The sequence below is a fragment of the Thunnus thynnus genome, chromosome 11 (genome assembly GCF_963924715.1).
Source record: "Thunnus thynnus chromosome 11, fThuThy2.1, whole genome shotgun sequence".
NCBI lineage: Eukaryota > Metazoa > Chordata > Actinopteri > Scombriformes > Scombridae > Thunnus > Thunnus thynnus.
The window spans coordinates 24,935,478-24,963,471 of NC_089527.1; the positions used below are offsets into that span (position 1 = coordinate 24,935,478).

Below are 27,994 nucleotides of genomic sequence, written 5' to 3' on the forward strand. Positions count from 1 at the left end.
AAGCAATGGGTGGTGAGCTAGGTGCGAATCCATTGAGGTGAGTCTGCAGGACCTACAAAATGTTGGGCATCACAGGGCCCTATAGGCAAAGGGCCATCAAGCTGGCCACTGAGGTAGCAGAAGTTGCATAAAGGTAGCTGTGGATCAGGAGAGTAGAATTGTGGGTGGGGTAGCACTACTTGGACACAACCTGAGGCTTGATCAACCCCGGCTGGGTCATCTAGGTGAGGGTAATCGTTGAAAGACCTGAAACAAGGTTATATCACTGATGATGTGTCCAGGTGCATCACAAGATGTATGTCACAAGGTGGGTGCAACGGAGTTGGGTGGGGCTGCCATACTTGATCTGGGAAATATATCATGAATGCATATCATCTACAGCTCATCAAACTTGTACTGCACTGTCTGAAGCTCTTATGCACAATTCCAATACATGTAATCTGTCTCAATATCAAAGGGACCAAACACAATTGAGGAGGAGGAAAATACTAATCAATGCTTCAGCAATATCATCCCAGGACCACAGCTATATAAGTATATATTCACAATTTCAATTAATTTTTCATTTTCATATCACACAGTGAAACGTTTCACTGATGGTCTTTAAGATCAGCACTGTCAGCATTTCCTCAAAGAGGTCAGTTTGATACCATTGACATCAGTTTTTAATGAACTTGTTGAAACTGACTTTAATAAGTCTTTTATTAAACATCAACTGTGAAATATTTGATAAAGACCAACCATTCAAACTATCAATAGCCTAACCAGGACTTCCATTTCTGTAGGATTGCCAGGATTACATGGCATGATTTACTATAAGACTTCAGTATGCTCACACTTGACTCATAAGATAACAAAGTGTTTCCAGTCTTATCAACAACCTCACCCAGTGATTCCAAGAAAACTCGATTTCTCAGAACTGTTCTTTATTGCATAAACACAAACACGCACAACATGTAGTTGCATGAGGCAAAACTTATTGTTTATCAGGGAAAACAGTGGCACTCAGCCAGGGGCTCGTTAGTATCCCCCCACATGTCTGGTGCTTTTCACCCTGCACCTCCGGAAAAGGAGACCAGCATTTGGTTCCACAGCCCGTGATGAATGTAAAGATGAGTCCATTTGCTGCCACTCAGATTTAGAAAGTCCCCATAAAGTTAGGCCCTTTGTTGAAAATTTTTTTGGAGGGGCCCTTACAAACTGGTTAACAAACAGAAAAGTTATAATGTCTTCATTTTGTGTCTTTCTGGGCAGATTATTTGACCACAAAAAGAAAATAATCATTGCCACAGAACCTATATAATCCCTAAAAAATGCAGATATTGCATATTTACAACATGTGTTCTTTCAGCCTTGTTTATTTTTACTGCTTTAGTTAAGAAAATAAACTTAAATTTTGTTATTTAGAGTCCAAAGATTTTAGAAATTAGTTGTATCTCAGTTTTTCCAGGTGTCTGACTGTCCATCTACTATTAATATTTACAATATAATATCATAAATTATTATTAATATAATACATTTATTTACAATATGATACATTTAAACATGTGATTTAAAGGTACTTTAAATACACCAAATCACATTAAGTCCATCAGAGTATAGAGCTGAGATGGTGGTTACTGCAAGTCTCCTAGGCCAGTTATCTTTAGCAGGACTTGGTGAGTTTGGTAATTGGATTTAGCTACTACCTCATTTACAGATGTGCCTGAAAATATTGGTACCTTTAATTTAATATCTTGTAGCACAGCCTTTGGAGGCTAAAACTGCAGTCAAGCGCTTTCTGTAACTCCGAATACAGTTTCTGCACTTAATACAAGAGGAACATTTCTGTGACAAGGTTTCAAAGTGCTGATATTCAACTGCTGATAAACTTCCTTTTCCTGTGGACTGTACATGTGTGTGTTTTCTAGTATGAACACTCTCTAGTGGAGGAGTGTGTGTGGATGTATCATATAATAACTTCCTCCGACCTGCTGACCTCTGCAGTGAAGCTGTGGTGTGTGCCAGAACCACAAGATCATAGAACACAAATTTTTACGTGTACAGGTCAGAGCTATCTTTACATGAAGAGAGAGATACTATAGTAAATGCAATCTGTCTGCTTGACCTCATAATGATTATTTACAGTTTTACATGAGCTATGACACTAATGAATAATGCAAATCTTGAACAGATGATGTATTCCATATTTAACACACACAGTATACGCACTGAACTTGCAGTTTCCAGTGCTCCCACAGTAGCTGTTGTGTTGACTGGCTCACAGTGTGAATAGACACTTGGACAAAGAGGAGAGCGGCTTAGCTCAGATTTAAGAGAATGAATTTTCATGATTTACAACCTTTCTGTAAGAGCTTTGCTGTATTGATTTTTAAAACTCCGGGGGTGAAGCTTGATAAAATGTTACTTTCATTTCATGGGTGGAATAGAAAAAGGAAGACGGATTCTTGTGGAGGAAGAGAGAAGACTGTGGCTATTACACCTGCAGGCAGGCCAAACACCGAGAGCTTTTCTGTCTTTGCAAAAGAATCTCCATCCTTCTGACACACACAGACACACACACATCCTCACTTTGATCCAAGCAACTCAGAACAGCTTGAACAAAATTTGAACCTACAGCCTCCTGGGCATGACACAAAAGTCCTTCTGAGGTTTAAACCTATGAATTTCTTGAGCCGTAACACTCAAGAATTTTTCTTTATAAATCACTGCACGCTATTGAGCATCAAGGATAAATCAAAATCAGTGCATACTCCATACCATTTTTACTGCAACTTTCCGAAGAAATGCAAGACTAAAGTATTTCTCACAGGCTCTTTATACTTAGCAACCGGAAATTTGATGTCTCAGTCCTGTGTCAGTGGAGGCAGGTCACCATTTTCATCATATTTAAATGAATAAAGATACATTGTTAGAACTTTCCCATCACTGCAAGCTTAACTGGACATAAAGCCTAAACTGTGATAACAGAATTAGAGTTACAAAACAGATATCTAAGGGGACTGTTAAATAGGAACCCTACCAATTTTACACATCAAAGTCTGTTTACAAGTCTGGGGGGGCACTACTGCATATGTGAAAGAAATTGTATAAAGACTTTTCTGACTCCAGAGGGAGCTATGCAAAATTTGATGCATTTCCTAAAGTGATGTCACTTGAGGCAGCGTTGGTTGAGGCTGAAGACTACAACTTTAAAAATGAAAAAAATATCTGGGATTGTGGAGTTAGGAAGAACTGAGGTAACCACACCTCTATAGCCTCCTCATATCTGCTTGAGGCTCAAGGCTCAAGGCTGCATTAGCATATGCCAATAGCATAACATGCCCGAATGTATGACCAAACTGTTGGTGGTCAAGTTGCTTTGTGAGTAAAGTAGGCGTCAGGTTTTGACAAGGAAGGAGAAGGTATAGAAAACTGTCCATCATGAGTCAGTGTTACAGGAGTGTGATGCAAAATCAATGGAGTACCCCTTTAAGTGCATCATCTGGCGTGAGCTTGCAAGTGGTACGCATCCTGTTACTGTTTGGATACTGAGCTCCTGAGGACTACTTGTTGCTTTGCAAGCCCTCAGACTGCTGCTGCTCATTTGTGGATTACACTGCTCTTGAGGCAACAAGCACAAGTGTGCCATTTGTATTTGCATGGTGCTTGACATTTACACAATGGGAAAGCAATTAGGACAGAACTAGGGTCATTAATACAGTGAATAGGCTAGACATGTTTGCTCTGATAGTCACTGCAATATGTAATCAATGATGCCGTATGCATTCCTACATACAAAAACAAAAAAAGAAATGACAATAAAATAAAGAAAAATAAAGAAATCTTAATCTTAAAGATCCTTGCGCCTACTCTTCTTCTGTTTCGCCTTCATTTCTGCTGCTCAGTGGTGTAAACACACACTTACACAATAAAAATGTGTCTTTGTTTATCACTAGCAGCCTGAATCTAAGCAGCATAAAGGCCCATTCTTTGAACATGCATTTTTCAAGCGGTTTCAAAGGGAAACAAGACAATACAGGCAATTGAAACAAAGAGACACTAACAGAGGCTTATAATGCTGGGTGAGAATAAATAGTGGTGGTTGCCGATGCTAGGTCAAGGTAAAAGAAGCGGATAAGATCTCAGGTTAAAAAAAAAAAAGACAAAATAAATAAAAATAAAACTATTAAAAGAAAACATATATAATAAGTCAATGAGTCATAGTCATCATGGATCAATGGTTTATGTCTGCAAACTGCTGATGTTTTAAAGATACTATATATGTGTTATATAATGTACTGTGTAAAACCTTAAAAAATATGTCTTTTCTAATGTCTTTCACAAGCAAATGAAATTAAGAACCCAACTTAAACTACGCAAACATCCTCAAGACATATACATACACAAAAACAAATGCACATGGTAGCTGCTAGGTGACGGGGCACCGAGGTGCATCCCAAAGCATGATGGTGGTCACCGCTTATTAGACTTACAACCTACCAAATCATTACTGTTCCCAAAAGTGTTTTTCGACTGCATCTGGTTGGCAAACATCCTCGTTTTGCCAGTCTTATTAGATACATAGGTGAGTAAAGTAAATTTGACATCACTGAGCAAAGGGTGAGCGTTGCCAGAATGCTAATCAACTGTGAACTGTCTGCACAGGTGTTAATGTATAATGGTTGCAGTAATAGTTGCAGTTACCTTGTCCGATGATTTAGTGTGTGACAAAGAAAACAGGTTGGGAGAGAACAGGCGAGTCTGCATCAAAGCTTTTACTCCAGAAGCAAGTTAAATTTGATGAAATCTTACTATATGTTATATCTGCATATACTGAGATATGTACCCAGTGAAGAACCTTGCAGACCAGTAGGATATTGCAGGCAGAGCCATGCATCAGAACCTCATCAAGAACATTTGTTCACTGATACAATATTCTGCTTGTATTGGAGAGTGTAAGTTGTATGAAAATACAATTTATTTCATAAAAACCTGTTTCTATAATCCTTCTGTCTATAAGACAACTTATTAACTCAAAGTCTAGCTGTTTTCCCTGCAGTATCATAAGGTCAATATCCACTTCAAATCTAAACAACTTTGTGACAGCTGCTTTGAATGTTCTATTGAACTACAATCTTTCTTTTGCAACTATAAAAGTAGCAATGCTGAGCCTCTAACAGGATGAGCACAAAATATATCCCACTCAAAGAAGAAAAAGCCAAGCCAGGTCTTTTTGGCAGGTTAACTGTAAAAATCCAAGATATTGTGCAGAGAATGCATAATTTCTATGTCAAAAAGTTTTGACAAGTGATCTAATTTCAGAGGTTTTGTTGTAACTTAGAGATGAATCACAATCACCCAACAGACTCATTCTTATGTTTATTTAAAAGTCTGTTTTAATTTTTTATTGGTTTGTTATTTATTAATACATGATTAGAACCACTTGACACAAGCATTCAAAAATACGCATAACCATATTCGATTACATCAAATATTCAATTAAAAATACACTTAAGCCAAATTTGAAACATCTTATCTTGGATCTAGCAATTTAAGCACTTAGTGTAGTGATGAGGAAGAAAGTGGGGGTATCAACAGGTCAGGACAGCTAAGCAACCACAGCACAGCCCATATGAATAGATTAGGACTCCCTTATGGAAATGATCCATAACATTTTCAGTGTCCTTTCATTTAGTAGCCACAGGGACAACAAATAATAGTAGCCTGCATTCGATACAAGGCTTACTTCTACCTGCTATGATGAGAAATGAAAGGCTGTTGGTGTTGTTGGATGAATTCTTTTTGTGTTGCTCAAAATGGTGAATGCTTTTGGCAGAAGGTAGAATAGACAAATGGGGGCAACAAGCAGAGGTGGTCTGCATGCTACACTGATTATATTGACCACAGCAGGGCTTCCCCTGCCAAACACACCTCGGAGTTTCCTCCCCCTTTTTCTCTCCAAACTCTCTGTCTCCCAACCAGTCGATGCACCATTTGTATTCTTTCCATTCTCCTGCTTTCTCATTATCTGTCAACAGCACATAATTTATAGCCATCTCTGCAGCATCCATACCATACCAACTGACCGTTGTTTGTGTGTTTTTAGCTACTCCATTTTAATAGAGATGTAAGGATTATCCCAGATGGATGAGGGAGATTCAGTGTAAGCTGTAGCTGACAGATCGATAGTTGGCTGGTGGCCACCACAGTAGAAAGTCAGTTCACTCTGGGGAAGAAATATAGCTGGTACATGATTTTATGAAGATACAGATAAACAAATTTAGAGATGCAGAAAGGGGATTTCTTGGTATTTCACAGAACCTTGCAAAGGCTCTCAGAGCAGCCATCATTTACATTTCTATAACTGTGCATTTACGGTCTTGTAAAACACAATACTGGTTAATAGAAGAAAGGACATTGTGCAGCACTGGCACAGGGCCATTACTTAAGCAAGGCAGAAGTTCAAGCAATCAGCAAATCAGATGGCAAATGCTAAAATGGAAAGGTTTGTATGCTGGCTCTTAAAAACATTAAGGAAACTATTTGTCATTTTGTGGAGCTTTTTTCTTCTTTCTTTTCCTCGATTAAAATATGTTTGTATTTCCAGGTTTCTTTTGTGTTAAGTTCACATTCTGGTTACATAAATGGGACGCTGTCCAATAGTAAGATAGCAGACACCTACAATATTTTTCAGGCTTCAAGAAAAGAGGAGAACCACAAATAACAAATTGATCGACTGGTCTGCAGCCTTGAGACAAGATGTGGGAATTAGCAAGACTAAGTTCAATCAGAGACACATTAGTGAAGGAACTGACCATTTATAGCAATTATAAATAGTTAGATTTGGAATATTCTCTTCTCTCTGAGGGGAGAACTAATCTAAACTAATAAACACATACATGAACATTAGATATTAGTTAAATCAACAATACCAAAAGCTTGTGTGGTTGAGTGTATAAGCAGAGTAACTGTGAAAAAACGTCATAAGGTTTTGAAGAATGATCTAACGTTACTAGTCAGCTCAGCTAGTCAGACACCAGTCAGTAAGTGTAAGCGTAGCCTGATCCCAATGCTCCATATATGGTACATATCCACCAGGACTACTTTGCAGGAATCTCACTGAAATTCATTATAACATGAGCGCATGATGAAAGGGTAGGATGATACCGTAACAAGGCTTACAGCAAAAAAAAATCTGATTTGAATTTAAAAGCCTCCTACCTTCTGGTATGTACAGTACACAACTTGGCAGATTAATGGTGATGTTCTAGACTTGAGGGTGTTAAGGCACTTTCTTGATCCATTATGTATTCCCTGATATTCCTCCCAGCACATTCAGTCACTGCACTGCGATACTACATGTTATGAATAACCAGTGACTCAGATAACAGCTGCACATACATTTCACAACACTTTAATTACCGCACATTAGCAGGGGAATAACAGAGGGATTGAGGGACAGGGGGAAATGAGACATTAATAGACCCTAAGTTGTTGACCTGGAAAGAGATAGAGGACAGATCAGCTGTGTTGCATATTGAAGATTTTTTTGTTCAGAGAGGCAAACAGGTAAAGCCTAACACATTGTGGGGGGACTCCCTGTTGTGATGCAAAACTCCTCTTTTCAGTGGCACAACCTAAACCATAGTTCTATACATTCTGCAAAGAAGGGAAAAATAATTTTCTACAAATGTGTGTAAGATTTTATTACAAGCCAGAGTGTACATCCATTAGAAAGCCATTAATAACGGCAGTGATTTTAAATGGCCGAAGAGCTCTATTCTTAGCTCCTCTTGGCACTGACCAACAGTTCACCAGTTCAGCTTTGACGCCCACCTCCGACCTTGTTGTTCATTAATTCATGAAGCTGCTCCCCCTCCAGCCCTCATGACCACCACCCCTCCCGGCACTGATGCTGCATTAAAGGCAGGAGAGAGCAACACTTTGGAAATAATGAGGCTACCCCCACCTTAGCTCTGAGCCCGACACTCCTCCGGATGGGAAATCATCTGAGTAATTACTATAGGTACCAGAGATCTGTGGGAATGTGAAAATATTATGGTCAGCACCCTTCACTGTTGTTCTGCTATGTTTTTTTATGTGAGTCTGCGGATTTGTTCAAGTGGTTAAAGACCATAACAGGAACCTTTTAGAGGCATGGTTTATGCCAAATAACATTTAAGTGTTTTAATCTGATGAGCCGATTGCTCATTATTTCTCAAGAACCGCATATGTATGTATCAACTGACTGAAATTAAATGGTTTGAATGCAGACAGAAACTTCACCAGTGAGACTAAACTGAGGTGGAATCACAGAAGCAGTTTACGGCCTTCCACAGAGCTGAGCGACTCACTGTTCACTGGTGATTAAGTGTTTTAATCTGATGAGCCGATTGCTCATTATTTCTCAAGAACCGCATATGTATGTATCAACTGACTGAAATTAAGTGGTTTGAATCCAGACAGAAACTTAACCAGTGAACAGTGAGTCGTTCAGCTCTGTGTCTAAGTGCAGTGGAGGGCTGTTTGGTATAAACACTCTCACATCACAGCGGGGTGGGGCTTCTGGGCTCTGACTTGCTGAGCGGGACAAAGGCATGCACCCCGCTCAGTTAGACTGCCTGAGAGAGAAGAACAAGCATACACAGGAGAAAAAAAACAGAGACGGAGGCAGTAAAACAGGCCAGACATGTTTGATTGGCAGCAGAATCAACCAATGGAAGGCCGTAAACTGCTTCTATGATTCAACCTTAGTTTAGTCTCACTGGTGAAGTTTCTGTCTGCATTCAAACCATTTAATTTCAGTCAGTTGATACATACATATGCGGTTCTTGAGAAATAACTTCAATCGGCTCATCAGATTAAAACACTTAAATGTTATTTGGCATAAACCATGCCTCTAAAAGGTTCCTGCTATGGTCTTTAACCACTTGAACAAATCCGCAGACTCACATAAAAAAACATAGCAGAACAACAGTGAAGGGTGCTGACCATTATATTTTCACATTCCCACAGATCTCTGGTACCTATAGTGTTCACTTGTTTATTCAAAGTTAATTAAATGTGTTGTGCATCCAAACAACTTCACACTCGACACTGCACTTCCTTGGGTCCTCAGCGGTACACCTGCCAAGTGTGAAGTCGAGTCAGAGCCCAGAAGCCCCGCCCTGCTGTGGTGTGACAGTGTTTATATCAAACAGCCCCCAGTGCAGTCAGACACGGAGCTGAGCAGCTTGCTGTTTGCTTGTTTATTCAAAGTTTATTAATATTAAATGTGTCACGTGTCAAAATGGCACCAAATTCGACACTGCACTTCCGTGGGTCCCCAGCAATACACCCGCCAAGTATGAAGTAGATCAGATGAACAGTTCTCGAGATATGCAAAGGACAAACATACATACATACATCAGGGGTGGGCCTGAATCCAAATGCGTTATTTGGCAAAGCACAAATGGTGGGTTTTTTTACGAACATTTATTTTGTACAAATGTTTTAAAAATTATTTGTTTTTGGGAAGAAAAAAAACATGTTAAATACCAGCGCACAGGTCAGTTACATCGCGTTCTCTGTCTCTCTCCTCTGCTACACAGTTAACGTCTATCAGCAGGTCTCAACAAGGGGAGTCACATCCACCTGCTACATGACGCACATTTCCTTATTTGGACATCACTCCTGGAGTTGGGGGTGTTCCCCAGAGATAAAACTGAGCTATTGACTCGCGCAAAGTGCTTTCAAGGGACTCTCCATAACCTGTTGTTCCACTTCTCTTTTCCACAAAGTTAGGTTGTAAAAAAATAGGCAATAAATGAAAGTGCAAATCAATAATCGCCTTTCAAGTTCTTCCCTACACGTTACACACTGTGCTGTCTCTGTGTTATGGGAGTATAAATGAGTAGAAGTCTGTCTGTATATTTGTGATGCATTTAGTTTTTGCTCAGTAGACAGTGCAGTCGTCTATGATCTGGGAGACTTGAGTTTGAGATCCAGTGGGGAGACCTCCTTCATAAGACAGTTTATTCATAAACACTTTATTTTTTTTACACCTATTTCCACTTTTATTAGAATACAAACACAAATATAAATGATTTTGCTGCCTCAACAAATATAGATACAAATACAAATACTGGGCTCTCTGCACATCCCTAACATACATACAGACAGACAGACAAACAGACAGATTCCTTGCTTTAGATTTTTTGGGTGCCATTTTTAAAAAAAAAGTGATTTTAGCTTTTTGGTATTTTCTCAAAACGTCCAAGCTAGCGGTGACTCTTTTTCACATTTGTGAGAAGTCTTCAATCACAACATTATTGTCTGACCTGTCACTTGTATGTGATTTCCCATCATTCATACTGCTATGGTATGTCAAGGAGATGAATAATGAATCACTTTCCCTGTTGAAATAGGTCTTTCAAATGTAATTATACATACTTAATGAAAATTTTCAAAAGTGGGAATGTCAGTTTGACTGCTGTACACTTGTAAGTATTTCACATCTAAATGCCAGAGGCTTCAAAGAACTGGAGATGCCCCTGATCCCCTACCTTCAATATTTATTCTGCCATAAAACATCCATGAAACTGAGGGAGCTCTTTTTCATTCACGGCAGGTCTGCAATCAACACCAATAAAACAAGCATGCCATCAAACAACAAAGCCATCTGTCGGGCACTGATGCTGCATATAGACGATACATGCACACACACACACACACACACACACAAGCACATGTGTATGCTTCTACAGTCGTGGTGTCTTGTGAAGAGGTGTCACAATTCTGTTTATCTTCGTTTATTTATATTTATGCTCTCCATATGCTGCACATACAGAGCTAGAATAGCTATGTCATGTTCTGTTACTTTCTCTTTCATTCCATGCTCACACTTAAACCCTGGTCACACAGTAAAGTTTATCTACGCGTCCTCACAAAATAGGTAGTGCTTGAGGCTCAGCTAACAAAGTTACTGGCAAGCTAGCCGCAATATGCTAGCTAGCTGGAAACATGCCAGTATTAGCATATCCCAATAGCGCTCCATGCTAGTTAGTAGCCCCAAAACTTTAATGACAGATGCCATCTAGTGGCCATAGTAATTATGACCCAGAGCAGTGGTGCAGTTGTGATGACGTTCTATATGTTGGGCCTCATACTCCATGTGCATGAGACAAAGGCAGGCCTGCACACAGTCACAAAGCCTGATAAAAAGTAAGGGCATCTAGTCAAGTAAATGGAGTCCAAAATGGACTCCATCTCCCAGCATGCTTTGCTCAGTTCGCACCTTGGTGTGAAATCATCTCTCATTGGTAGAGACGCACCAACACCACCGGGAGTCATGGCAACGCAGCCGTGACGTCACATGGTTAAACCTAACCAAGTGGTTTTTGTGCCCAAACCTAACCAGACCTTAACTCCAGTGTTGTCACATCATAAAAGATCATTATTTTTACCAGTGGTTTGTAATGGTTCTGGAAAACACAGATAAATGATGTTGTCCTGACAGAAATCAGTAAAGCTGTCAGTTCCTCAAAGGTCCGCGCTTTCAAGACTGTATGGTGTTCGTCAACGGCGCGAAGCTCACCAAAGTTGAAGTTAATGCATAAGACCAACGCAGATTTATCCCACCGTCGAGACTGAATCCACTTATGATTAAATTTTAATTACAGATTACGCTGAGAATTTTCACTGTTTTTTCTGTCAGCAGTATAAACAATAAAAATGCAAGAGATCCCTATACATAGATAGAGGAAATACAAACCATAAAGTGTACACATCTCAAGACACCTGAAGATGAAAGCAGGGGAGCAAAGGGTATCCGTGGGAGGGTGTCCATAATAGGCAGATTGTTTGAGAGCAGCATCAGAAAAATGGCCAAACAGGTTGGAAAGATGAATAAGAATGTTGGTAGGAAAATATCAAATACCCGAACCTGAGGGACTCCTGTCCTGAATGTTCTCAAAGGATTCTCTCAGTTTCACACCGACTCCTGAATAAGCTGCTCTTTTCTATTCCTCCCTACACACAGGCGCCATGCACTTTCATTTTCATACTGACGCTAACTGAGGGAGCCCTCACATCAAGTTCCTTGGGGCTGTCATACATTCTGAACTGGGCACTACTACAGGAAACAGAGGCTCTCAGCCTTCTGTGTTCATACGACTGATGATACAGCCTCTAACAAGTGAAGCTAAAGCCAGTGCACGCCTCCAGATTGGTCCTCTCAAGGATTGCATTTCTTATAGGACCACTCAAGTGATGTGGCAAGTCAATTTGACAATCATAAAAGGTAGCACTAACAAGTGCAGGCTCCTGATAAAGAAAGCCTGCAGAGAGAGACTCCAGTGAAGTGAGGGAATGGGGAACTTGCTCTAAAGAAAACCAGCCAACCATGAAATGCCCAACCTTTACACTTGAGAGATGGTAGGAGACTGTATTAGCTGGACAGAAAAGCAACAACAGCACACAGGAGTTGCATTCTCTAGCACCATCATTTCATCATATGTAACAAAACCACACTTCCTTGTTTGCTTTTAGGGATTTTATATCAATTCCCCATAGAATAATTCAGTTTTTTAGGATTTATCTCATTTGAATTAGTCTGTTTCTGCATAAAGAGTGTTATTACAGTTATCTAGATGCTTCCATAAGTCGTGTTTCCACTACTTTCAACAACAAACTGAAAGAATTCCCCCGCTCTTATTACATTTCAGAAGAAACGCCTGATTCAGGGAGCAGCCTGGAGGAGAAATTAGCCGGGAGTTTATTGGCTCAGATAGAAAAGCAGCAGATTGAAAAGGGGTGAGATGATTGAACTCTCCTTTATTCCGTGGTGTGTCCTTTGTGCCAGGCTGCACAGTCACTTTGATGCTATCTCTGTCATTCGAACCACACACTGCGCCTTCCATGCCTCACACAAAGGAATATGATGCACTACCAGAGGCCTTGAATGGGCTCTCCATCTATTTTCTGAAAGAGTGGGACTCTCCTTTGATTCACCTCATCTGTTACAGCATTCAGTGTTTCTCATTATCAAAGTACATCATCACAGTAAAAGCCTCAGTAAGGTATTTCAGAATAACAACTGACTGAGTAAATTCTAGTTACTACATATGACCCGGCTTTAAGGACATCAGGCTATATTAAAACTAATACTTTTCCCAATAAAAACAGGTTGCTGGTGGATGAATTTCCCTACATGCTGTTTACCACGCTAACTCAAAAGCATTGTTTTTCTGCATTAATATAACCTTCCAAGAAGTTTATGAAAATGTGAGCGCACAACAATCAAACACACCTAACAGGTAGAAAAGGTCGACTGTCAGATCCTCCCTTACAAAGGAACTGAGTGATAATGGGAGGAATGGTTGTACCTTGCTTACAGAGGAGGATAGAAGAGGCAGGGAGAAATGGGAGGAGGAGATGGAGGAGGATGAATAACATCTTTCAAGGCTGCCATTACCGGAGTAATTCACAGACTAAGGCGCAAAAAGAGACCTTTGAGTGGGTGGCTTGATAATTGAGGTCTGATCAGAACCTCCATTAGCACAGGAATAAGCTGCAAATGGAGCAAGGGAGCTGCATGAAGAGAGGAGCGGGGCAAACTGTGCTGAAGGAACACAGCGTTCCAATCTCAATGAGACCCACTTCACAACACTTCTGCCTGTACTGAACATGTCCAGGGGCTAATGGACAAAATAACATAAACACTTAATTCTGAAATAACGTCATCACAGTTACAAACTATAGGATGAATGCCAATTAGCAGGATGTATCACATGATTTAAGGAGGAACACATAAAGTATCAGCAGCATTTATCAGCTATGAAGCAGGTCTGCTAATCAACACTTGATTGTGAGTTTTCACAGCAACAATTGTCAGTCTACTACAGAGATGCCAAATCATCAGCAATCAACTTGCAGGCGTTAAAAACGCTTCATAATAATCGAATATGACAAATGGAGTAGCATAGAAAATCATGAGAACAGACAATCTGTGTGGACAAAGAGGAACAGCAATCACAAGATGAATCGAACCAACAGAAATGATATGTGGGGGTTAAAAATATTGCTAACTGGCATGTGACATTTAGTTTGACTCACTTTGTAATAGAGTTTGAAATAGTGAGTACTTCGCATGGAGCAGGAATTGCCACATTATTGCAAAGTGTAGAGAAGCATAGAGACATAGCAGCACTGAACTGAGATGAGCATGAAGGAGGGAATGAAGGACATGAAATTTGAACATGATTGAAGTGGTGATGGACATGAGAGTCATTCTTAGTAATGTAGCTATGCATACAGTCTTCAAGCAAAGTCCATGCTAAGGAGCCTGACAGCATCTTTTTTGTTTATTTTGTCTACCCCACGTAGTACCTTTGTGCTGTATATTCAGTATTCTATTATTAGAGATTTATATAAACAAACAGGTTCCTCATTTTTACAGTTGTAGCTGTTGTTGACAACCTTATTAATGTAATTACTGGGCACTAATAGTAATGCAGATAAATGATAATCAATTGATGATCAATTTTCAGCACTGATTCTATGATGCTACACAAATAGTTTTACAACATTGTTAAAAAGAATGAATAAAATTAAATATTCAAACAGACTTCCAAGATGGAGCAATGCAACACATACAGTTTAAAGTAAGATGCTTACACTGACTATATTTTAATCAACTAATATTTTATTATTAATATTAATATTTCTAAAAAATATTTTTTTATTTTATTTTTGGAGCTCTGCATTTACAGAGATACGCTGCTAGTGCCTAAATATATTGGGGTAACACTATAATTTATTTTCCCCTATTTAGCATTCATGAGGGGTATATAAACAGTTAATGTATTTGTCCACAGCTATGATTATGACAACTCCTATGGGCATCCATAAGTGGAGGCTGGTATATAAACAGATAATCGATAACAATATAGTAAACAGAGTTGTAATAATATAAAATATGTCTTCATGGGAGATTAGTTATGATTGTTGACAAATATTATACATTAATAAACACTTCAAAATGTCTTTATATCTGCGTATAACTCCATTATAGTGTGTTATAAACCATTTATTAAGTGTTTATACACTGCTTATAAATGCTAAATAGGGGGATTTTAAAGTACAGTGTTACCTGAGTTAGACTGTGTCTCTTTGAAGGGAAAGACAGCAACAAATAGAGTGCAATCAACAAATTGAACAAGTTATGTCTTCTTGTGTGTTATGCAGTATAGGGCACCCATACTATATATTAATTCGTAATCCCCACCGTGCAATTCCTTAACAAAATCCATAGGATTCTAGGTCAATCCTCCTCAAATGAATTTCATTTCATGGCTTAAGTCAAGCAGTGATTAAGTATGAAGAGAATTCCACGGGAATACCGGTGCATTGTACAGTAAGAGAAGTAGCCCCTCTAAACCTCCAAGGTAATGAATGAAGAATAAGATAGCAATTCCCACTCCGTGCTCTGAGGATTAGGAACATGAGGACAGCAGAGGGAAGAAGAGACAGTGATTCTGATGGATACTCCTGTTGGGGAGAGGAGCACTACTCCCAATGTTCCTCCTGCTGATTGATCTGACTGACTGGGAGAGGACAGGGTGGAGGAGTGAAACAAAAGGCACTATCTGTGCTGGGTGGGGTCTTATCACCCCCTTGGCTGTCTAGCCGACAGAAGCCTGGTTTATTTTGTAGCGAGGAAGTCAATAACGGGGTGTGCCTAGGTAGTGAAAAAGAATAGCTACTCCTCAGATGTCCCACTACTGGTAAAACACAGCTCTGCATTTCACTTAACGACATCTGTCACGGCATCACAGCATTTCACTGCTATGGCGTACATCTAATTCATATATGGCAACAGAACAAAAGATTGATGCTTTGTAATATACTCTGTAATAGTACGTAAGCAGATCCCATGTGGTAGAGTGTAATATATGTTCCCCCTGAATTATGTCACCTGATGTAAATGTGTTTTTCCATGAAAACTCTGGGGACATTTAACCTGATGAATAGAAATCTGTATGCATGAATTTCTGCTTAATGGGATCCCTCACCTTAACTGAAATGCAATTATCCTGTCACAAATGTGGTAAATATCTACATCTACATCTGTTTGTTCTTTTTTCATGTAAAACACACACAGTACAGATACAAACATGATTTAAATCAGGACACATGTTTGGCATAATGCATCATGATTGTGTGTAGTGTAGGTTTTAGTATGCACTTACGTTTAAACATAATAAAGTACATTTACAAGACATGTTCAGATAATTGGACCTTAGAATAGAATCAGACTGCTTACTGATGTGTACAGATGGCCCTCCCCATTCATGGCGATGTATAATCCTGTCTTCACAGACTGAATGGCGACAACTCTGAGGCCCACGGGAATAAGGTTGAACAAAGCTGAAAAACACACAGGTGAACAGGCAAACATGCACTTATATAAAAATATTACCAAACACCGTTGCTATAGACAGACCTAACCATTACATGAACATTAAATGCAGTGAAACTTTATGGTACAATTCATCATCCAAATGCAAGCTGCCTATCATTAATGCTTCACAAGGCATAGATAATATAGTTGCTGTAAATAGCTGTTGCATTTAGGTAATCTCTGAAGATAAATTTCTGTATGGCTGGTGAACGTGACAAGCCTAGCATAGCCTCGGCCACCCAGAGCCACCTAAGAAACAGCTGTAATTGGGGCCACCACTGGTGCGTGGTAGATTTAATAGCCCTTTTGTTGTTGTAGCAGACTCCTTGGGCCTGGTAGGCAATGGCTGTTGTTTGTGCTGGTGAGAAACAACAGGACTAGCCTAGCTGTGACATTAAAGGGTAATTTATGGTAGGTCGCTTTTGATAAGCGTCACTTGACAGAAATGAAGTATTTCTGACAGAAAAAAGTGTCGCTTGACACTTTCCTTTCATGTCACGCACCTGGAGAATTGTGTTATGTTGCAGACACTGTCATATTTTGTCATGTGTGATTGGGTAGTGTTACTAACGTCGCCATGGAGATTGTAGTTTTCACTGAACTTCCTTATTGATATTTTGGTCTGTAATTTCAGATAACTTGTAACATCCTTGTTTAATTAGTTTAACCTTTCACCAAAGCATAAATTGAAAACGTCGCACAACTCTTTCATTTCTTTTGCGCAACACTTATCAAGTGTCGAGCGACCTACCATAAATCAGCCTTAAATGAGACATAAAGGCACTACATAATGACCTCTGCTGACCCCATAAGTAGTTGGTATTGGCAGATTTGGAACTGATGCGTGACCATTGGTTTTTGGTGGCTTTGGGCCAATTTTAAAAAAGTTTAATGTGCAGCAGTCAGTGCCAGCACTTGATTTTGATTTTGGAGTTTTAATGATACAAAATGTCCCTTGTCCACACTATCTGTATGCCTACTGTTTCACCACAAGTCCCACAAGTCAGGCTATCTGATGTGACATGTGCCACATCTTTTCATGCTGACAGGGGTAAGTGACACAATGTAGAGTGTCAGGCTAGCGTTAACATCAAGCACTGGAATTAAATTAACCACCTAGCCTAAAGCTCTATAGAGGAGAAGTGCCAGAATGAGCTAATAATACCCTTTCTCCCCATTAAACCTACTGTTTCCTGGTCCACTTTCCCTCTTGGAGAGAAGGACAAATCTGTGTGATCCTATACTGTAGCTGCCATTTAAGATGACATTTTTGCTTCAAAGGCTATAAAAAACAAGGGAAGCAGTGGCGGGACCAGAGGGGTGGCATGGGCCTGTCAGAAATCTGATTAAACACCCCCTGCCAGATTCAGAGGGGTGTAGGCAATTACAGTCAGGTGAATGCTTGATCCCTACAGTGAAAGGATCTGGTGGCTCTGTTATGCCATGGGGGGCATTTTGCTGGCAAGGTTTTTTGTCCACTTGTCCCCTTAGAGGGAAGGGTCACTGCAAATCAATACAAAGTTGTTCTGAATCATCACCTTTATCCTATGATGAAACATTTCTATCCTGATGGGAGTGGTCTCTTCCAGGATGACAATGCCCCTATTCACAGGACATGAGGGGTCACTGAATGGTTTGATGAGTATGAAAATGATGTAAATCATATGCTATGGCCCTCACAGTCACCAGATTTCAACCCACTTGAACACCTATGGGAGATTTTAGACTGACGTATTATCGCTCTCCACCACCATCATCATCAAAACACCAAATGAGGGAATATCTTTTGGAGGAATGGCGTTCATCCCTCCAGAAGAGTTCAGAGACTGTAGAATCAATGTCAAGTTGTATTGAAGCTGTTCTGGCAGCATGTGGTGACCCAACACCTTACTAAGACACTTTATGTTGGTTTTTCCTTTAATTTGTCACCTGTCTGTAGCTTGTGAGTATAAATTAATGTAGAACAGGTAGCATGAGCATTGATTGAAATTTAAGCTGAAATAAATCATTATCAATATAAATAATAATAAATAACAATCACTGCTAATAATTTATCATTTAAATCCAATGTGTATTCATATTCATGTTGAGTTTTGACTCTTACACTTTGCTATAAAATTAATGTATTTGGTATAGATTGCAATGTCCAAAATACAATTTCTAATGCTTTTAAGTCAGTCTATGATTAAAGGCTGGATAATGATATGTGCACTTCATCCACAGTCTCCAATTTGAAAGAGGTGCAGTGCGCTATTTATTCACGGATCACACAGCACCAGTGACTTCATAAATTATTTAAACCCTCCAACACGGCACCAGGATATAACCGTCATTTACCGCCATTGCTTTTTAAAATCCAGCAAGAATCCTGTGGTCCACCGAAGCTGTCAGGACATTTTAAATTTAAGCAAAACTCCAAACCTAATTTCCTTCAGTCATGTCATATGACTAACTGAATGTGGCCATCACACTTGCTTAAGTAAATAATAAAGGCAAGTGACAGTAATAATGGAGACATATTTATTTATACTGTGAGTTATAGTTGTTGCCTCATTACCCAGGTGTCTGTCCTGATGCACAAACAAAAAAGTGTTTCCTGAAACCTAAATCTGGCTGAAAACTGACATCATCTGCCATTTACAGCTTATTTGGGGTTCTGCATATTTATAGTTTGTACAAAACCAACTGTTTGGATTTATTGCAAGCAAGGACACTTTTAAACTAAAACCTTGTTAAAATATTGACTTGCACATTCATTAACAGCTGTAGAAAAGAGAAACTAACCCCTGAGCAAACACAGAGTGTTTCTCATTTCTAAAGCTCTCAGTCAAGTTAATCTTTGAATAACTATAAAATGAAACAAAAATGAAAACAAACGTAATTTCTGGGTTGAAAAACATTTTTGCTTATTGTTTATGGCTACAAATGGGGTACTTACTTATTGGCATTATCAGAATACATAGTTGTGTATTTGGCATTTCTTTAACTGAATAAACAATTTACATATTAATAATTTACAGTTATTATTATTATTATTATTAAGAGCAGGACTCAAATCTGTCCCGTCTTTGAGGGTGTAACCCAGTCTGGCTTCCCCATTCAAGTTTTTCTAGACCCATTACTGGAGGGAAGGTATCAACCTGAAGGTTAGAGAAGCGTGACTCATGGGTTGCTGGTTCATTTCCCGCACCTGAAGGATAAATCTAGACCTGAAAGCGAGCCAGGAACTCACCCCTGATCCCTCTGTGTAAGTGAACTGTGAATGTAAAGTGGTGTGTAACTGGAAATACCCTTGTGCTCAAGTAACCTATTCAATTTAGATTTTAAGTAATGAAATCTTGACAGTACTACCGGTTGAGTTGCATTTCATGGTGTCTTCTGTTAGCAAGTCTTCAAATGTTTCTTGACACCTAAAGCGTGTTTGATCTAGGAGGCCAACAGACACAGTCAAGGTACTCACAGGAATTACTGCTGTCATCCTTGGTCCCATCAAGAGAGCCATCGGGATTCATTTGCAAGTAGTATCCCTGCCTGCAATATAACCTGGTCACTATACCCTTGAGCTGGGGATCTGAAGGAGAGAAACAGGGAGAAACAACAGCAGGAGACAAAGATTAGAAAAATGATGCCAGAAAAACCATCAGAGTAGCAGATACAGGCATGTTTAGACAAAAGCTTCTTACAAGGACTACAATAAGATTCAACAAATTAGATATTTGCTTTACTGTAGCAAGAATATTCTAATATTTTCTTATAATACTTCTTATAATACTTTCCTTAAACTGCAAAACACCATGAAACACAGTGCAGAACTATTTTACAATACTTTGTGACTCCTGTGTGTTTTCACAGGCAAATCCCACATCCAACTTTCTGGGCACATAAGCCCTGCCCTGCATAGAGATAGGCCATCCAATTATAGGCAGCAGAATTAATCTGTGGTCGCCTGACTCCCATAATGAACCCAACAGCACCCTCTCTGGGTCCTCAGTGTGTAGGATGTGAGAGCTTCTGTGCTCCGTCCCTTCTAGCTGACCCAACAGGGGAATTAGCCGCATATCCACTGTAAATAAATCACCGATACGGTTTAATTACCCAGCAGCACTGCAGCTCAAACAGTCATGTTGCAATTTAGTTGGCATTTTGGGGATTTGTAATAATGTGAAGAAAAGTGAAAATGTAGAAAGTAAAGGGATGGAAAAGTGAAAAGGATACATTTTAATAGACCTGCATGTGGTTGCACATTGGCAGTCTCTGGAAAAATATTGCTTGTGCTCGATTTCTTCATCTGGGTGTGTGCTCGAGTGTGTGTGTGTGTGTGTGTGCGCGCATGGACAACCACTGGGGTCATATACCATCAACATTAGTCTTATCGTAGAGACAGCCATCACACCAGATTTCATTCTAAGAAAGCCCAGGGGAAGTGAACAATCAACTTCACCTGAGCCTAAGCCATGCTCCTTGCAAGTCTCTATGTGTGTGTGTGTGTGTGTGTGTGTGTGTATGGGAGGTTTAGGGGGGTGTAAGAGAGAGGGGGGAAAAAAAACAGAGAGAGAAAAAGAGAGAGCATGGCCACAGAGGACAATGCAAGAGGTCTTGCTGAGGGCAGAGAAAAGGCTTTGTTTTTCTGTCGGTGTACGGCTCAAGGCAGTCTCTTCTGAAATGGCTCTGTCAGGTGATGGCATTAGGAAGCTCTGAGACCTTTCTCTGCTGCCTGAAAAGAGGAGAAAATTCCTCTCTGCTAGTCTATCTGAGCTATAACGCTACGGCGGCATTCAGCAGAGCCGCTCACCAGAACAATGAAAAGGTGGCTACAGCAGAGTGCCTCCGCTAAGCTTTGAGCCGGCTGACAGGACAGTGACGGTATCGCTCCGGTTAACAATAACGTTCAGCCCAGTCAAAACTGTTGCAGCCATTCAGCGAGAGACAGATGTTACTGTGCACACATCATGCTTTCTCTGTTTGCTGAGTTTAATATCTGATGGACTTATACTCTAGAACTGTCATCCCTTTATTGTTCTGACTCCGTTACCCACCACCAGCAATTAATCTGTAGGTTATTTACTCGATTAACTGATTAAATGTGACTTCCTCTATCATCTTGTTTTGTCTTTCTAACAGTCCATAACTCAAATATGTTGATTTTACAATGATATAAAACAGAGAAAAGCAGCAAAACCTCACATTGGAGAAGTTGGAACCAACAAATGCTTGATAAATGACTTACAGTAAATTATTTATTTTCTTTTGATCAACTAATCGATTAATTCTTCATGTATCAGAAATACAATCCATGTTGCATCAATGAGACTCAATCCACCAAGGAAAATCAGAGTGGGGGAAAATAAATTCAAATGTACTACTGATTTTATTTAGATTTGCAATCTCAACCTCTTTTTTCTTTCGTTCTTTCTTTCTTTCTTTCTTTCTTTCTTCCAGTCTAATATTATAACATAAGACATTGGTTGAAGTACACATAAAGCATGCAGACATCAGATCCCATACAACCTCAAGACCACACCCATATTAGCCAACAATCTGCTGATGGGAGAGATGGGAGAGGGAAACACAGGGGAACACGGTCACGCAGATAGAAACACACCCGTACATACGAACACAAGCGTTACACACATAGTTTCACATGGATTTTTTTGTCATTTGAGCGCACAATTCCCATGAGCAAACACTTTCTGTGTGGACGTAGTTGGCTAACCTGCGATCGATTAATGACTTTGATCAGCAGCGTTTAAACAATGTGCGGGAGTGAGATTGATTTTAAAGACAGATCAGTGGGGGCAATCTGTAATAATTAAAACTGCATAACTGGTTTGCTGGTGAATATTCCCTCTGTGTGCATGTATGTGAGTGTCTGTATGTGTGTGGAGGTGAACTTGGCTCCTCTATCATGCTATAAATCATGTGATGTTGGCTGTATTCCCTGGAGAGAGTCGGTCAGTATGTCTCAAGCGCGCACACACACACACACACATAGATTTCTCATCTAGGTTCGGGCTTCAGTATTTCTGAGCTACGGCCAGAATGAGCTGAAATCTGTACCATTTTAGCTAATTTATCAAAACGGAATTAAACTGGATGAGAAAGACATGAAGCAATGGTAAAGCAAAGTCTCAGTGATATATGGTAGTAGAGGTATTATCCTGTTCCAGGGTGTCTGAATGAATATTATGACTTGAATTCAGTCATGTCCTCGAATACCAGCTGTTTTAACATCACAGCGATATAATAGGTTTTCTAATTCTTACAAAGCTGTCAACCCATTGATGCAACTCGGTCGAAGCTAACACTGGTCAATAGATTAAATGCTTTATGTTTTAGAGATATATTCCCTTTGTGCCCTCTTTATAAGATTAAGATTACGTTTAAAAAGTCAGAATGAAAATGAGAGAAGGAGAATTGTCTTATAAAACTATGCAAAAGGAAATATGAGAAAATAAAAGTGCTGAATGCAAAGATCTGGAGAAAAGACTCAAATGTTTTTAGAATAACTGTTTTCAAGATTGATATGATGCAAATGCTCTTTAAATTCTAAGACTGCTTTGAAAACGTCTCTGTGGAATTTCCTTAAGTTGAGAGGGTCCTTGACTCGTTCGCCTTCTTTCTTCTTTCTTTCTGTCTCTTTTCTTTCTTTCTTTCTTTCTCCTTGTCTGCTTTAATGTTCTCTCTCTATAGCCAAATAGTGAATAACAGTTGTTTTTTTTTTAAATCACAGATGGAGTATCCAACCTCTACTAAAGTTGGACTTTCCCAGTCGCACTGGTATTAGTTTTTACAACAGAAGCTTAGTGTGTTTCTACATGCCACTTCTTTGTTTCTAGGGAAACAGAGTGGTGGTTTGGCAGCAGCAGGGGGTTTCCTTGAAAAACAACAAGCATCAGAACTGTAAGATCTCAAATTGTGTTGTTCTGCGGCAGAAGTCCTCTTGGCATATTACTGAACTGTCACAAAAGGTTGTGATTTAGGTTTTTTTTTAGTCTTTTTTCAAAAGTCCATCTTTAGCTCCCTCTTTCCCTTCCTATCTTATTTTCTGTTGTGTCATCTCTGTGTGCGCATAGACATATGTTCAGCTCTGTGCAAAGCAAACAGAGCACTGAGTATAGGAAGCACACACACACACACACACACACACACACAGAGGCACAGCTGCAGCAGCAGTTGTAAACTGCTGTCAGCCCTACCCTGCCTGACCCACTTTGGATGTTTCTGGAATAGGAGAAGGGCTTTTCCAGCCTGCGAAGGAAAAACCCCACCAATGTTGTTTTTGTTGTCATGGAAAAGTAGATCAAGCAAGGTAAGCTACAGTACTACCAGCCCTTTCCCACTATCCCATTTCTTTCATATCAACAACATCTCCGACATCTCAACAATAACTCATCTGATACAGACAGCTCTGAAAGCTGACTGATGAGGCACTGTGCTGTGTGCTGTCAACATACCCTCAAATAAACAGCCACCGCACAGGGAAGCATTCATCTCAAATGGATTTCTAGATCATGTAAGCTAATCTAACGGTCTGATCTATGTAACATGATCTAATGATCTATGGATCTAATCTAGAGAGATAATTAGAGCCAGAGCAGTGAGATTACGAGCGAGCCCCAGCTGGATGTGCCCCCAGCTCACTTACTGGGTTTGAGTGTAATAGGATTTACAACTCAAATCTAAATCCCTTAAAAAAATTCAGTGTGATCACTGGCTCTGCATCTGCTATAAAAATTATCTGAAATTAAGGCTGATACGGGCAGAGAAAACAGAAAGAAGTGTTCCCGGTGTATTCCCTGAAGTGCTGAAGGAGGACAGGAAATCACATTTGTGCATTCAAATTAACACAGCAGACAACGCTTGATATTTTGAAAGTTGTGTTCATTATCTACAGGTCTTTAGTTGCTCTATTTTTATTAAAAGCCTGTGATAATAATAACATTTCAAACACAAAGTGGAACAGAATGAAGATGAGGATCATTAGTATTGATTGTTGACAGTTATGGTAATATTTTCTTTGAATTTGACCAGAATGCTCTGACTCAAAAACACAATTTATATCAGCGCCAATCAATACGACCCATAAGGGCTAATCTAGTGTCTCACTCAGAAGTTCAATAATCAAAGCCAAAGGGAATACTGGTGTTAGAGTACATTTCAGACACCTATACTCCCTCATTCTGGCAGATCTCAGTGGGAATCTGAATGTGACTTAAATACATAATCATGGTCTGGTTAGAAAGCTGCTCTGTTCTCTGCAGGCTCAACTGTCGCCCAATAATGACAACTCTGCATGTCTACCTGTGTTGTCACAACACATATAATCGGTGGTGTGTTTGGTCTTATTCACTTACAAAAAAAAAATGTCCTTCTGAGGGTTCAATATCAAATTAAGCACACCAAACAAGCCATTAGTCTGTCTAAGCTGTGTGCTCTTGTGATAATACAAAAAAAGAGGGAGAGAAGAAGAGGTGTGGAGGGGTGAGGAGTGTGCAGTATTTTCAAAGCAGCTCCCTGACAGTAGAGTCTGATATCACTTGTTAAAGATTTTCCTAATTCTCATGTGAGGGTGAAATTAATGAAGCGTATTCCCATTAGGCCTTTAATCACAAATAGCACAAAATGAAAGCAAAAGAAAACAAAGTGTTTGCCCTGCGTTCCGATTAGAGCTTCAGAAATGCGGACAAAAATACCCGTTTAAAAGCAGGTTTACCCTTATTCTATTTCAATTTTAGTTTGAGTTTTTCCTCATCCACCAGGCAGCGGGGTCATGCTTTTTGAGGCCCTCCGACACAGTTCAGCAACACTTGTGGTCCAGCTGTTATTGTGGATTATCATCATTTTTCTGATGCACAGAGAAAGAAGTTGCTCTATAAAATGGCCACTCCAGGTGTGTTGTTGTCAAGTCATTTCAGGGTTGCCAGTGCAGGTTGACTTGGCATCCACATTTTCTGACTTCCATGTTTATTTGTGCCATACTAAAACCTACACCACACAACGAAAAAAAAAAAAAGCCAGTTTACAGAATCTTGTATGGTTTTTCCTTTCAGCGTGGCCAGACATTAATTCCCTGACCAAATGACAGCATCGTCTGTCCACACCCCTGATCTGTGGGAGCTTCTGGACACAACTGAGGTTTTCAAATAAAAAGATAGATGCGCCACAAGCTAATTCAGAGGTGACAGAGGAGGACAGACAATTAGACAAATATGCAGACATCCACACGCACACACACACACACACACACGCACACAGCGGGTAGAAGCAGAAACACAGGCCTGGAGGATAGCCGATTATAACCTGCCATTTTGATAGACTCTGACCCATGTCCAGATGTGTCCTCTATGTGCTATTATGTAGATCCTGTTATATCAAACCCATTTTAATCCATGTAATCACTAAAGGCTGGTGAAGGGAGTATTGTTTAATTCCAATATTAATAAAACCACATACAGGGGACAAGAGAGAGACTCAGTTATCAAAATGGCTCTCTTTGTGAACCAGATGAAAGACTTGACATTGCTTCTAGGTGCATTGTTAATGTGAATTTACCATGAAATTATAAATGCGCACGGCTGTTTAATAAGTTAGAGTTATATGTCTGGTGCAACAGGTTTGATACCTGATGATTCCAAGAGGAACATACAGCCACCTTCCATCATTCACTAAGAAGGGGAAATAATTGAAGTCATTTCTTTCCTAAATGAATTATCCTAATTCATTTTTGTAAGAAAAAATAACCTCACAATTGGCACCAAGGCGAACTGTTAAATAATTGTTGACAGTGCTCTTTTAACAATCCCAGGTTGCCACATTAGTGCAAAAAACGTTCATGACATTTTCATAAGTGGAACGAATATCAGCTGGAGGCCACTGGCCCACGAATTCTTAAAATTATGCGAGAAAAGATTATGTTTGAGAGGCCTAACCTCCATTCCGTGGGAGATATTGACCTTTTTGCTTGCATATAAATGAATTTCATTTCCTGCTCTTGTGGTGTGCTTATGTACTAAGCAGTTCAGCGAATCGTGTATGAGCTTCATAACGATCGGGGGCCCTTTCCAGATCGCCGAGGTGACAGCTGGGTAAACCTGTCTAAACCATTCAGTACAACTCGTCAGGAACCTGTCAGCTACCTGGGACTGCATGTAAATCAGAGGCAGTTTTCTTGTTTTCAACCAAACCCACAGACCTCTGACTTACCTGTCAATATAGGCCGAATGTTTTCTCCCCCTCTTTTTAACTTTTTACGCACGCAGGTGCAATTTGGCACGTTATATATTAAGTAGCCTAGACTATTAACTTCATCATTACTTTGTATGTTTTCACCACATGTAATTATGAGCTACAGGCCTAATTAGAGCTATCAACCAGTGGTTGATATGCACATGTTAACACTGAATGCACAACGCCAACAAAGCAGGCACCTTGCACACTAAAGTTCCCACACCTTGTCTCCGTAGTCTCCGCTTCCTGAGGCCGAAGATGCGCACTTTAGAGAAGATGTCGACCAGGTTCCCATTGCAGAGCCCCTTGTTCTTGTTGGGGCTCTTTCTCCGTCGGTTGGTCGAGGGCCGGTCTAAATGCTGCTCCCGTGCCTGCCTCTTCTGTCTGATCAGCCCACTTGCGATAGCAGCAGCCATGGCTCAAAATGTCACAACTGCTCAGGTCCAGTCTGCACACGGAGCACAGACTACACAAACAGCCGCCTCTCAGAGCTCGCAGCCCGGGTCACAGTCCCATGGTGGCGGCTAAGTGGTCCGTTCCGTGATGTCAAATGTCAATTTTATTTTTTTTAAGAGCTGGTTTCCCTTTTTTTGTCCAAACACTACATGGTAATTGCGATATTAAAACAGCTGTCTGTGTCATCACCCGCAAAATTGTTGGACATGATGGAAAAAAAATGAGATCAGTTCATGCGTAATTCCATACATGCATCAATAACCATAGTCTTGATGAAGAGCTATACCAAACTCACGCGGACCGAGCTTTCAGAGGATTATTCATACCTGCACATTGGTGCTTTTGTTCATTGTCTGAAACATGTTAAGTGGAATCGCCTCCTTAAATGTCCAATACCGGCGGCAGCGTCCTCACAGCACATTCGTGCACTCTTTCCTCCTTTCACCCTCCGTTTTCTCCTCCTTGTGTCAGACGAGGTTGCTCTGATCAGAAGTCGCTGTAGGGACGCCTGTGCATGTGCATGTGTGCCGCCAGCAATCAGGCGCCTCCTACGAAGATCACCACCCGAGTGAAGAAACAGCAGCCCGGGCGAAACGAACTCCAAGTTTGCAAGAGGCAATCCGCGACAGAGATGACTGCGATGACTGATCAACAGTCGCACATTAGGGGATGCAATGAAATACGCAACCGTAGTGGGATGTAGTTATAAATTAACGCAGCAGGCTAAATGAATGTAAACTTATATTCCAACTACCTGACGATCTGCCGGATAACGTTTTCAAAACATATTTTCTTCACTCTGTATTCCGTTCGGCAGTTCTTTGTATAAACACACAGAACCACAATCACAACACAGGCGGTTGGGCGCGATAGGAGCCAGGAAGAAAA

The 27,994-nt window shown here is 40.1% G+C and overlaps 1 protein-coding gene across 4 annotated transcripts in view; it reads right to left on the reverse strand.

Annotated features, from left to right (window-relative positions):
• The window catches only part of fgf14 (fibroblast growth factor 14), a 133,423-nt gene that overhangs the window by 14,703 nt on the left and 90,726 nt on the right, over positions 1–27,994 (reverse strand). For 3 of the 4 annotated variants that reach the window (XM_067604067.1, XM_067604063.1, XM_067604065.1), the window contains exons 2-3: positions 19,884–19,994; positions 16,286–16,389 (exon numbers count right to left, since the gene is read on the reverse strand). In XM_067604067.1, the coding sequence (XP_067460168.1) occupies positions 16,286–16,389; positions 19,884–19,994 (215 nt within the window). Of the gene's footprint in view, positions 1–16,285; positions 16,390–19,883; positions 19,995–26,873; positions 27,956–27,994 lie in introns of those variants that run through there. The other variant, XM_067604064.1, reaches the window with a different exon arrangement.